The sequence below is a fragment of the Leucoraja erinacea genome, chromosome 33, assembly GCF_028641065.1.
Source record: "Leucoraja erinacea ecotype New England chromosome 33, Leri_hhj_1, whole genome shotgun sequence".
In the NCBI taxonomy this organism is placed as follows: domain Eukaryota; kingdom Metazoa; phylum Chordata; class Chondrichthyes; order Rajiformes; family Rajidae; genus Leucoraja; species Leucoraja erinaceus.
In genome coordinates, this window is record NC_073409.1 from 4,944,012 (window position 1) to 4,956,572 (window position 12,561).

Below are 12,561 nucleotides of genomic sequence, written 5' to 3' on the forward strand. Positions count from 1 at the left end.
CTCTCCATACCCCCTGATCCCTTTAGCCACAAGGGCCACATCTAACTCCCTCTCAAATATAGCCAATGAACTGGCCTCTACTACCTTCTGTGGCAGAGAATTCCAGAGATTCACCACTCTCTGTGTGAAAAATGTTTTTCTCATCTCGGTCCTAAAAGATTTCCCCCTTATCCTTAAACTGTGACCCCCTTGTTCTGGACTTCCCCAACATCGGGAACAATCTTCCTGCATCTAGCCTGTCCAACCCCTTAAGAATTTTGTAAGCATATCTGAAGAAGGGTCTCGACCCCAAAAAGACGCCTACTCCTTTTCCCCACAGATGCTGCCTCGCCCACTGGGTTTCGCCAGCATTTTTTTTGTCTACTTTCGATTTTTCCAGCATCTGCAGTCCCATCTTGAACAATTGAGGCCGTTCGTTTTCCTGTCAGTACAAATTAAAGCTCAATGGTTTTCACAAAAATAATTCCAGTTGATGGGATGTGGAGTAGTCTACATGTAAATGTTAAAATTCCTCCCTTAATTATCTTCAATTTGTGTCCCATGGCTACCAAACCTTACTGCCAGTGAAAACAAATTTCCTCATTTTCTCTAAATGTCATAATTTTAATATCTAATCAAAAAAATGTTGTGTATATTGCATCTCCATCAAGCCAAGGGAATCATTATGGTTATGTAATAGCGCAGATGTTAAAACAAATAACTCTAAATGTTGATTGTAATCATTTGTAATGATAAATCTATCATACTTACCTCCATTTTCAAACATGATTACCTGATATTATCAATAAAATTCTCTCTAACCAGAGAAATAATATTTCTATATAATACCAACATTTGGCTTGAAAAAGCATCAAAAGAAAAATAATTGAATTTACCCAAATGGCACATTTAAAAGCTGATTAAGCAGTTCCAATTGTGATAAATGTGTATGTTAAACTTCATTATTTCCAGATGTGGCTGCGTTTAAATAAACAAGAAGAAATTAATATTGGTTTCAAGTTACAGTTGTGTAAACCGAATGGTAGATCAGGGTTTTTCATGGTGGCTCAGCGGTAGAGTTGCAGCCTCACAGCACCAGAGACCTGGGTTTGATCCTGACCTTGGGTACTGTCTATACAGAATTTGTACGTTCTTCCTGTGACTGCGTGGGTTTTCCCCAGGTGCTCCAGTTTCCACCCACACCCCAAAGACGTACAAGTTTGTAGGTTAATTGGCTAGGTATCATTGTAAATTGTCCCTAGTGTGTTGGATAGTGTGGTTCGCTGGTCAGAGCCGACTCAGAGGGCCGAAGGGCCTGTTTCCGTGCGGTATCTCGAAAGTAAAACTCATACCTGGAGTAATGATGATTGAATTGGCCTCTCTAATCATTTCAATGACCTGATCCACATTGACTTCAGTGTGAGTTCCCACAATTTCCATTGGTTTTCCTGAGCCAGTGGCTGTTGTTCCGTATCCACCCAGGATAACATTGGGTAATGAACGATTCATGGCCTGAGGAAAAATGCACAAAAATACATGGGTGTAAAAAAAACCTGCACCAGAGTTTCACATTCACATAGAACAGTACAGCAAAAGAACAGGCCCTTCCGCCCACCATGTCTGTGCTGAATATGATGGCATAGCCAACTCTTAAAGTGTCCACACTTAACCCATATTCCACCATTCGCCTTTATATCCATATACCTATCCAAAATGTCACTGTACCTACATGGTACCAACAAAAAAGTACCATTAAAAAAAATCTCTTAGACGACACAAAGGAATTGAACTAATTCTTCAAAAACTTCCTACATCTTAAAAAAAAAAAACTTTTAATGAAAATTTATGATAAGGCTTGTGAAACTAACGGAAAATAAATGTTATATTCTCCTCATGTGCAATACTGTAAGCAACGTTTTTTAATTACGGGTTCTATCAGTAGGGAGTTTGTACGTTCTCACTGTAACGTACGTGTGTTTTCTCCAGGAGCTCCGGTTTACTCCCACATTCCAAAGGTATGCAGGTTTAGAGGTTAATTGGCTTCTGTAACTTGCCCCTAGTGCGTAGGATGCGAAAGTGTGATAACATAGAATAAGTGATTGAAGGTCGGGGAGGACTCAATGGGCAGAAGGGCCTGTTTTCACGCTGAATCTCCAAACTAAATAGTATTCCAAGTGCATTAACATTTGTGGTTCAAAATCTGGACCAGAGACAGGGAAATGTAAAAAAACATTATGGACATATTCGGATGTTCATGTATGCGCTCAGTTCAGTTTAGTTTATGTACTGAGGTACAGTGAAAAGCTTTTGTTGCGTGCTGACCAGTCAGAGGAAATACAACGGAAATTCCTTCCTCCAGGGGGGTCCTGTGGCGTCAGCCTAAACACGGGCCACTCATGCTCGAACCCTCGTCAGGAGATACGAGGACGGGCACGTGACGTCATGGGCTAGAGGGAGTGTCCTGGTACTTAAGGCCTCTCACCGCGAGACCTAGAGGAGTCAACAGGTAGCTGAGCCCGAGAGAACAACCTCGCTCAGCTACAGCAACAATAGTTAGCGCACCAACCTAACGTGTCACCACTGAATAAACGACTCTTTGAACCGACTTGACGTCTCAACTTTATTCACCACGTTTGGTGCCGCTACAACATGAATACAATCGAGCCATTTACATGATAAGGGAATAACGTTTAGTGCAAGGTAAAGCCAGCAAGGTCTGATCAAAGATAGTCCGAGGGTCACCACTGAGGTACAGAGTTACAATCACAATGGACAAAGCTCAAAACATTTAAATAATTATTTGGAATAATAAGCACTTACCACACACATGATGTAGGACAGTATAGCACCAGAAGATCCAATTAGAGCACCAACAATCGTCATTAAATTATTGTCCAAGAGAAAACCTTCAGCACACAAAGCCCAGCCTGAATAACTGTTCAATACAGTGATCACTACAGGCATGTCTGCTCCACCGATGGCTGATGTTAGAGTCACACCCTAAACACAAAATAGGATACAATGGTATTATAACGGGCAATATTTAACACAACGGGTTTAAGAAGGAACTGCAGATGCTGGAATATCGAAGGCAGACAAAAGTGCTGGAGAAACTCAGCAGGTGCAGCAGCATCTATGGAGCGAAGGAAATAGGCAACGTTTCGGGAGGAAACGTTGCCTATTTCCTTCGCTCCATAGATGCTGCTGCACCCGCTGAGTTTCTCCAGCACTTTTGTCCACCTGATATTTAACACAGCCTTCATTCTGATAAGTACATATGAGATAGGAAGGAACTGCAGATGCTGGATGACACCGAAGATAGACACAAACTGCTGGAGTAACTCAGCGGGTCAGGCAGCATCTCTGGAAAGAATGGGTGACGTTTTGGATCTGAAGAAGGGTCTCGCCCCAAATCGTCACTCATTTCTTCTCTCCAAATACGCTGCCTGTCACTCTGATTTGCTCCTGCATTTTGTGTCTGTTTTCTTTCCAATTAAGGTATGTTGCCGGCACCGAAAAAAGCCGAGACAACAAAAGTGTGACATGCGGAAACAAGGAACTGCAGATGCTTGCTCACCAAAGAAGGCACAAACCTCTGGAGGAACTCAACGCATCAAGCAGCATCTCAGTCTGAAGAAGGGTCCCGACCTGAAACATCACCTGTCCATGTTCTCCTGAGATGCTGCCTGACTCGCTGAGTTACTCCAGCACTTTGTGTCTTCCAAAACTGTGATATGATACTTCCTCCAATAGGTACTAAAAATAAAATTTACATTCGCACGATTTATTTAAATACAATTTTGAAATACAATGAACAGAGCCCTAGTGAGACCACACCTGGAGTATTGTGTGCAGTTTTGGTCCCCTAATTTGAGGAAGGACATTCTTGCTATTGAAGGAGTGCAGCGTAGGTTTACACGGTTAATTCCCGGGATGGCGGGACTGTCATATGCTGAGAGAGTGGAGCAGCTGGGCTTGTACACTCTGGAGTTTAGAAGGATGAGAGGGTATCTCATTGAACCATATAAGATTGTTAAGGGCTTGGACACACTAGAGGCAGGAAACATGTTCCCGATGTTGGGGGAGTCCAGAACCAGGGGCCACCTTTTAAGAATAAGGAGTAAGCCATTTAGAACGGAGACGAGGAAACACTTTTTCTCACAGAGAGTGGTGAGTCTGTGGAATTCTCTGCCTCAGAGGGCGGTGGAGGCAGGTTCTCTGGATGCTTTCAAGAGGGAGCTAGATAGGGCTCTTAAAAATAGCGGAGTCAGGGGATATGGGGAGAAAGCAGGAACGGGATACTGATTGGCCATGATCACATTGAATGCATTGAGGCGGTGCTGGCTCGAAGGGCCGAATGGCCTACTCTTGCACCTACTGTCTATTGAAATATATGACATAACTCTCAGGATACAGATGGAGGAGGACAATTATTTATTCTTCAATAACGATCGTCCCACCAGGCTTCAGAATATCACCAAGGTTTTCCCCCCCCATTGCCCTGCACTTCTGTCTAATTTTTAATTGTTCTTAAAAAAAATATTCCTTCACACATACTAAAATTGCCTTCCAACTATTATGCCTGGTTTTAATTTGAGGATACTTAAATAGCAAATTAGAAAATGTCTCACCTTCAAGGCTGTTTTTTTATTTAACCCGACTATAATCAGCGCTAGCAATATTGTTTGAAATCTTTGAACAATATCAGTTTGTTAAACAAACACTCAGAATTAACTGTGGAAGCAACAAGCTACCGATGCCGGTTTACACCAAAGTTGGACACAAAGTGCTGGAGTAACTCAGCGAGCCAGGCACCATCTCTGCAGAAAACATAGTAAATAGGTGCAGGAGTAGACCATTCGGCCCTTCGAGCCAGCACCGCCATTCAATATGATCATGGCTGATCTTCCAAAATCAGTACCCCGTTCCTGCTTTTTTTCCCCCATATCCCTTGATTCCTTTAGCCCTAAGAGCTGAATCTAACTCTCTCTTGAAAACATCCAGTGCATTGGCCTCCACAAAAGGATGGGTGGCGTTTCGGGTCAGGGCCCTTCTTCTTAGAATTAATTGTGGAAACAATGAACTGTAGATGCTGGTTTACACCAAAGTTAGTGACAAAGTGCTGGAGTAACTCAGCGGGCCGGGCATCATCTCTGGAGAAAGAGGAAATAGGTGACGTTTCGGGTCGGGGGGACCCTTCTTCTTACAATTAAATTGTGGCCTTCTTACCATGATTGTCGACAGAGCAGAGACACTTAGCAGACAGGTCATGCCCATAGCGTAACTGGGATCCAGCATAAATGGTATGAGACCGCCCACCGAGGCAGCCAGCAGTCCCGCGTTCAGGTAATGACGGCCAGGTAACATCAGTGGAGCAGAGTTGAGTAAACCTACAGACAAGAAGTCAAGTTCACGGGTTGCAGAAAATGGGATCTTAAAACAGACTTTAGGCAATCATTCTGAAAGTATATAGGCACCATTGCGGCTGATTGGGGAAAATTGAAGTGGACTTTGAAACTAAAAAGCAACATCACAGGATCTTCAGTCGACCGATCGCCAACACAAGTTTAAAAGCATCCCTAAAGACGGACCCCTGGTGTAATGGGTTGTTGGAGGGAATTGGTTCATCAGAGGCCTCAACAGTGCTCATTGGGAAACACTTTTTTTTTTTTTTTTTTAGATTAGTTTAGGGGTAAAGTGTGGAAAAAGGCCCATCGGCCCACCGTGTCTGCACCGACCAGCGATCCCTGCACGTTAACACTATCCTGCACACACTAGGGGCCAATTAACACTAGGGGCCAAAAACCTGTACGTCTATGGAGCGTGGGAGGAAAGCGAAGATCTCGGAGGAAGCTCACGCTGTCACGGGGAGAAAGTACAAACTCCAGGATCGAACCCGGGTCTCTGGCGCTGTGAGGCAGCAACTCTGCCCTAACTCTCAAGAGTGGTTTCGTGTGCGCACTGTTAAGGCCTTCAAAATCCCAACTTGTTCGAAAAACTCACCACTGATCTATGAGCTGTTCTATTTTGTGCCTGTGCTTATCTCAGTAATAGGACTAGTAGGATGAGGAACAGCTTCTACAATAATACCATCACATTGCTGAACTCGGAGTCCTGCCGATAGACTTCTCCAGTCTCTCCGTCCACATTGTTTGATTATTCTGTATTTTTATTTCTATATTGCACTATACTACGGACTGACGCTAAACTGCATTTCGTTGTACCCATACTTGTATTTGTGCAATGACATTAAGGTTGAATTGAATTGAATAAAGCCAGATTCAGGGTACAGGTGTAGCTCAAAGTCTCCTCCTACATGGGTATAAAACTCACCTTAAAGATACAGGCCAACTGCGGATACTTGTTTACAAGAAACCTACAACGTACCAGAGTAGCTCGCTGACCAAGTGTTTGTATGTTATGTTGCTTAAAATTGGAGAATTTAATTTTCGTGCCATTAGGTTGTAAGCTACCCAAGCGGAATATGAGGTGCTGTTCCTCCAGTTTGCATGTGGTCTCACTCTGGCAATGGAGGAGGCCCAAGACAGTACGGTCAGTGTGGGAATGGGAAGGGGAGTTAAAATGGTTGGCAACTGGGAGATCCAGAAGGCCTTGGGAGACCGAGCACAAGTTCTCAGTGAAACAGTCGGCAAATCTACACTTGGTCTCCCCAGGGTAAAGGTGGCGATATTGGGCCGATGGTGGCTGTGTGCAGCAGATGAGGTGAGAGGTGGTGAACCTCTGCTTCACCTGGAAGGATTGCTGGGATCCCAGACAGGATGTGAGGGAGGAAGTCTACAGAGAGATGTTACATCACCTGTGCTCGCATGGGAAAGTGCCTGGGGAAGGGGTGATTTGGGTGGGAAGGGATAAGTGAACCAAGGAGTTGCGGAGGGAGTGGTCTCTGTCGAAGGTGTAAAGGGATGGGGGCGGGAAGTAGCGGCTGGTGGCGGGATCACACTGAAGTTGGCAGAAATGTCGGAGAATGACGTGCTGGTTACAGAACTCATGGGGTGAAAGGCAAGGACCAGGGGAACATGGGCGGGAGAAGGAGCGAGAACAGAACCACGGTCATAAGGTCACAGAGGAGACGGGGATGAGGGATACATTTAGAATTTAGAAATACAGCACGGTAAAAATTGTAAATTGTTGATAGTGTGTGTAAGATAGTGTTAGTGTACAGGGTCGCTGGTCGGCGGGGACTCAAGGGCCTGTTCGGAGTTTGTACTTCTCCCTCACGACCTGCGTGGGTTTTCTTCGGGTGCTCCGGTTTCCTCCCACACTCCAAAGACGTAGAGGTTTGTAGGCTAATTGGCTTGGTAGAATTGTAAATTGTCCCTGTGTGTGTGTGTGTGTGTGTGAGTGTGTGTGTGTGTGTGTGTGTGTGTGTGTGTGTGTGTGTGTGTGTGTGTGTGTGTGTGTGTGTGTGTGTGTGTGTGTGTGTGTGTGTGTGTGTGTGTGTGTGTGTGTGTGTGTGTGTGTGTGTGTGTGTGTGTGTGTGTGTGTGTGTGGTGTGTGTGTGTGTGTGTGTGTGTGTGTGTGTGTGTGTGTGTGTGTGTAGGTGTGTGTGTGTGTGTGTGTAGGTGAGTGTTGATGTGTGGGGATCACTGGTCATAAGGTCATAAGTGATTGGAGCAGAATTAGGCCATTCGGCCCATCAAGTCTATGCCACCATTCAATCATGGCTGATCTATCTCTCCCTCTCTACCCCATTCTCCTGCCTGCTCCCCACAACCCCTGACACCCGTACTAATCAAGAATCTATCCCTCTCTGCCGTAAAAATATCCATTGACTTGGCCTCCACAGCCTTCTGTGGCAATGAAGTCCACAGATTCACCACCCGATTGGCATGGGCTCGGTGGGCCGAAGGGTCTGTTTCCGCGCAGTATCTCTAAACTAAATTAAAAAGACAGTGAAATCATTTCAACCACAATCACACTTTAATGAACAGATCTGTATGACTTTAGCCCCACTCTCCAATAAATAACAACCGGGGCCCAGTTGAAGGGTCGATGTCTATTTAATTATTGCTCCAGCCATTTATCTTCAATAATTATATTAAATTCTCATCTCCGCTGCTTGCCAACAAAATTATTGGAGCTCTTTCTTCAATTTCCTCCGAAGAATTGCTATGATTAAGCAGCGTGATTCATCTGTTGGGCTGTTTGTAATAGCTGGCCGCCTTCCCATTCGTGGTAAACAGCAATCCATTAAACCACAAAAGTGAATTCCATGTATTTCTAAACACTTTGCTGACCTTTTCACTGCACGTGTTACATTCAAGATCAAGCATGTGAACTCGCTGTCCAAATGTCACGGCATTATACAAGTACCACACAATCAAGGAGTCACAGCGTTACCAAACTGTAACTGGCCGTAAAATTATATTCCATCTGGAGTTGTCCCAACTCTCCTTGGGACAACTCCAGAAATGTTAAAGAGTGTTCTTTTAAATTTCACACACTACAACCCCGTTACAATAGCTTCAGGTTCATTCGTGTTGGAAGGAACTGCAGATGCTGTTTTACACCGAAAATAGACACAAAAAGCCGGATGGAGTAACTCAGCGGGACAGGCAGCATCTCTGGAGAGAAGGAATTGGTGACGTTTCGGGTCGAGACTCTTATCATTTGTGGATTATTTGTACATTATTGGATATGGATTATACATCATCCTAGTCATTTAAATTTATCTTTAATACCCGACTACTCAAACATTTATGATTATCCAAAAATGGCAGCACAGTAGGTGCTTTTCAGTGCCAGGGGCCCGGGTTCAATCCCGACTACGGGCGCTGTTTGTATGGAGTTTATACATTCTCTCTGTGACCACGTGGGTTTTCATCGGATGCTCGGTCTCCTCCCACACTCTAGACGTGCGGGTTTGTCGATTAATTAGCTGCCAAAAATTGCCATTAGTGTGTAGGACATAAAGTACAGGAGATGATGGTCGGTCTGGACTCGATGGGACGAAGGGTTTGTTTCCATGCTGCATTTCTAAACTAAATCCGAGTTAAAGCTCTCACAATGAAGGGAGGTTGAGGGGAGACCTGAAAGATGTGTGTACAATTGTTGAGATACACAGATACGGTTGACGGTCAGAATCATTTTTCCAGGGTGGAAATGTCAAAGGCTAGAAGGTGAGTAGGTAAAGATTTAAAGGAGATGTGCAGGGCAAGGTTTTTCCACTCAGAGATGGGTGGTGCCTGGAACGAGCTTCCGGGGATGGTGTTGGGGCAGATACACTAATGATGTTTAAGAGGCTATCGTAGATGCTTCAGTGGCTTTTAGATACGTACATGGTTCATGTGCAGGCAGAGATTAGTTCAACCTGGCACCTTGATTGGCACGGATATTGTGGGCCGAAGGGCCTATTCCTGTGCTATGAAATTGTTTAGTATCTATATATTACTAAAACTCTCATCTTGTTTCTATATTTGTTTGCCTGGTTTGTACCTATATTTGCGCAAAAACGGTACATGACAGCACTACAATTTTTGCACCACCTCTCTCACCATTGTCCTCTGATGTCAATTAAACAAGTTTTGTTCGGATTGATGGTATATTTTACAAGTTATTGACATTAAACTTTACAAAAACCACTTTAAAAAACCAGTTTTCTACTTGCCCTGCCCGTCTGCAGTGTTCCACCCCACAGTGACGTCACAATGGGATCCCGAATTTGATTTAGATTAAAAAAACATTTAAAAATAGAGGAGCGGGGAAAGTCGGAGGGTGAAGAGGAGGGGAATGGAGTGCTGGGGGATGGGGAGTGGAGGAGGATAGGGGTAGGAAGAGGGATGGCGAGGTGCAGTTGGGGAGGGTTGCCGTGCCTCACGTCACAACGGGGATCTCTGGTGTCACCACGGTAACCCGTCAGCCACGCCTGCGCGGTTGGGGGCTACGGGTGAGTGGTGGAATATTGCGTTGGGGGATGGGGACCCAATGGGTCCCACTTGGTTTAGTTAACACTTAAAAGGGAGAGAATAAAAAAAATCAGTTACCTTGCAATTTTCCATATGCCACCAGCGAACCACTAAACGTCACACCACCGATGTAGGTGCCCAGATAAGCCACCGTCTTGATCAGATTGGCCGCGGGATGGGTGTCGAGGTGTGGGAACTCGATCATGTACTCGGCCACACAGGTGAAGACTGCCGCCAGGCCGACCAGACTGTGGAACGCAGCAACCAGCTGAGGAAGGTCGGATATTTCGATGCGTTTGGCAATGGTGAGACCTAAAACACAAAGATGGCATCAATAAACAGATGGAATATCCAGCTACATCCTGAAAGGTACACATGAAACGCTGGAGTAGCCAGCAGGGGGCGGCATTGGTGGCGCAGCGGTAGAGTTACTACCTCACAGCGCCAGAGACCCTGATTCAATCCTAACCACCGGAGCAATTCATGTGATAAGAACAGAATTAGGCCATTTGGCCCATCACGTCTGCTGTTGCTGTCATGGTATCCTGAGTTAAGATTCCCAAGATCAAGTCCATCTTTATTCCTGTTTGCAGAATGTATTACACTGTGGCGGATCCCAGCAGTTAGGGAACTTGCTATGCGAACGTTTGGGCGATCGTTTCGCCGAACACCTCCGCTCAGTCCGCAATAACCAAGCTGACCTCCCGGTGGCTCAGCACTTCAACTCCCCCTCCCACTCCGTCTCCGACCTCTCTGTCCTGGGACTCCTCCATGGCCACAGCGAGCAGCACCGAAATTGGAGGAACAGCACCTCATATTCCGTTTGGGCAGTCTGCATCCTGGGGGCATGAACATCGAATTCTCCCAATTTTTTTAGTCCTTGCTGTCTCCTCCCCTTCCTCAGCCCCCCTGCTGTCTCCTCCCATCCCCCAGCCTTCGGGCTCCTCCTCCTTTTCCCTTTCTTGTCCCCGCCCACCCCCGCCCCCGATCAGTCTGAAGAAGGGTTTCGGCCCGAAACGTTGCCTATTTCCTTCGCTCCATAGATGCTGCTGCACCCGCTGAGTTTCTCCAGCTTTTTTGTGTAACCTTCGATTCTCCAGCATCTACAGTTCCTTCTTAAACATTGCTATGCGAACCCTCGGCAGTCGGGGGCAGGGTCACGTGACTGGGCAATGGCGGGAAGGAGTTGTCACAGGGTATAGGGGTGTGCCCTGGTATATAATGAACCCCAGGTAAACCTTCCCTCTCTCTTCCTCTTCTTCTCTCTTTGCATGAGTGTCCTGCCACCTCAGCAGCTCAGCTCAAGCCCACAAGGCAACAGCCTCGCAGCAGCAACAATGACCTTTGTGTTAGAGGACTAAACCTGTATGTACATCTAACCTAGAATGCCTGAATAAAGAAACCGTTTATTCAGGCCGTTTGGTGCCTCTACAACGCCACTGTGTTGGAGTGGTTGTGAACACTTAACATTGGTGGCCTTGTGCTAACCGAATTAAATGTAACTGCTAAGTTTTGCAAGCGGTGGTGAATTTTAACACTTTTGGGAAATGCAGGGAAATAAATCGCTACCCTGCAAAAAATGAACAGAACTCCCAAACTTACATTGCAAAACATAAATCCACAGAGCGACATTTCTAGAAAGGCATTTTCAAACAAAACTGAAAAGGCTGCAGTGTTAGGTTCTGAATGGAGCCAACTATGTGATACATACCTGCCAACATTATAACAGTTACATAATCAGACTGGGCACCAAACTTTTACAAGCTCCCAGATCCCATTAAAAGTTGTTACATCTCCTCATCATCATCATCATCATCAATATTGAAAACATAGCCTTACAATGCCGTGTACGACAGTGATCGCAACTTCTACTGAAGTGTAGATGGCTGTTTGCTCGCTAGGAGCTCATCCGCCCTTTGACAGGCCTTGTTGTTGGTCCTGCTGGGGGTCCACAGCCCCCTCCTCACCTGGCAAACCAGGTGGGGGAGAAGGTTTAGTCGCCGACTGTCCGACCATGGAACAGGTAGCACGGGATTACATGGTACCCGTGGCGGGGGGGGGGGGGGGGGACTCCCACCAGCCTGACCAAAGGTCCGGTCACCCGACTGGACCAAACTAACGTTACAGCTCGTCCACATCAAAAAGCACGAGAATTTCAAACAATGGTGCCATTTCCACTTGTTGTGCAGGAGTGGAATATCTGAGGACACCAGTAATAGAGGACATCTTGTTTATCTACTGCACCTCCAATGACATTAGGTTTATGTTTCTTATTGCCATGTATACCAAGGTACAGCGTGAAAAGCTTTGTTTTGCATAAGCTCTAGGAGCAGAACCCGGCCATTCGGTCCACCAAGTCTACAATACAATCCAATACAATTTATTTGTATCATTTGAACCTCATTGAGGTTCAAACGAAATTTGGTTTCTGCAGTGATACACACAAGGAAAAGAACCAAGACACAACACAATTTACACAAACATCCATCACAGTGAATCTCCTCCTCACTGTGATGGAAGGCAAAGTCTTATCTCCACTCCATCAGGCCAGATAATACTATGTATGAATACAATCCAGTCCAACTCAAGTACAACAGAGAGAGCAAAGGGGTAGATACAGAGTGCAGAATATAGTTCTCAGTGTTGTAGCGTTCCA

The 12,561-nt window shown here is 45.5% G+C and overlaps 1 protein-coding gene across 2 annotated transcripts in view; it reads right to left on the minus strand.

The window, feature by feature from the left end:
- LOC129712568 (NAD(P) transhydrogenase, mitochondrial-like) overlaps positions 1 to 12,561 on the minus strand; it is a 55,428-nt gene that overhangs the window by 11,322 nt on the left and 31,545 nt on the right. For both annotated transcript variants that reach the window (XM_055661076.1, XM_055661075.1), the window contains exons 15-18: positions 9,984 to 10,217; positions 5,209 to 5,369; positions 2,800 to 2,979; positions 1,332 to 1,491 (exon numbers count right to left, since the gene is read on the minus strand). In XM_055661076.1, the coding sequence (XP_055517051.1) occupies positions 1,332 to 1,491; positions 2,800 to 2,979; positions 5,209 to 5,369; positions 9,984 to 10,217 (735 nt within the window). The remainder of the gene's footprint in view (positions 1 to 1,331; positions 1,492 to 2,799; positions 2,980 to 5,208; positions 5,370 to 9,983; positions 10,218 to 12,561) is intronic.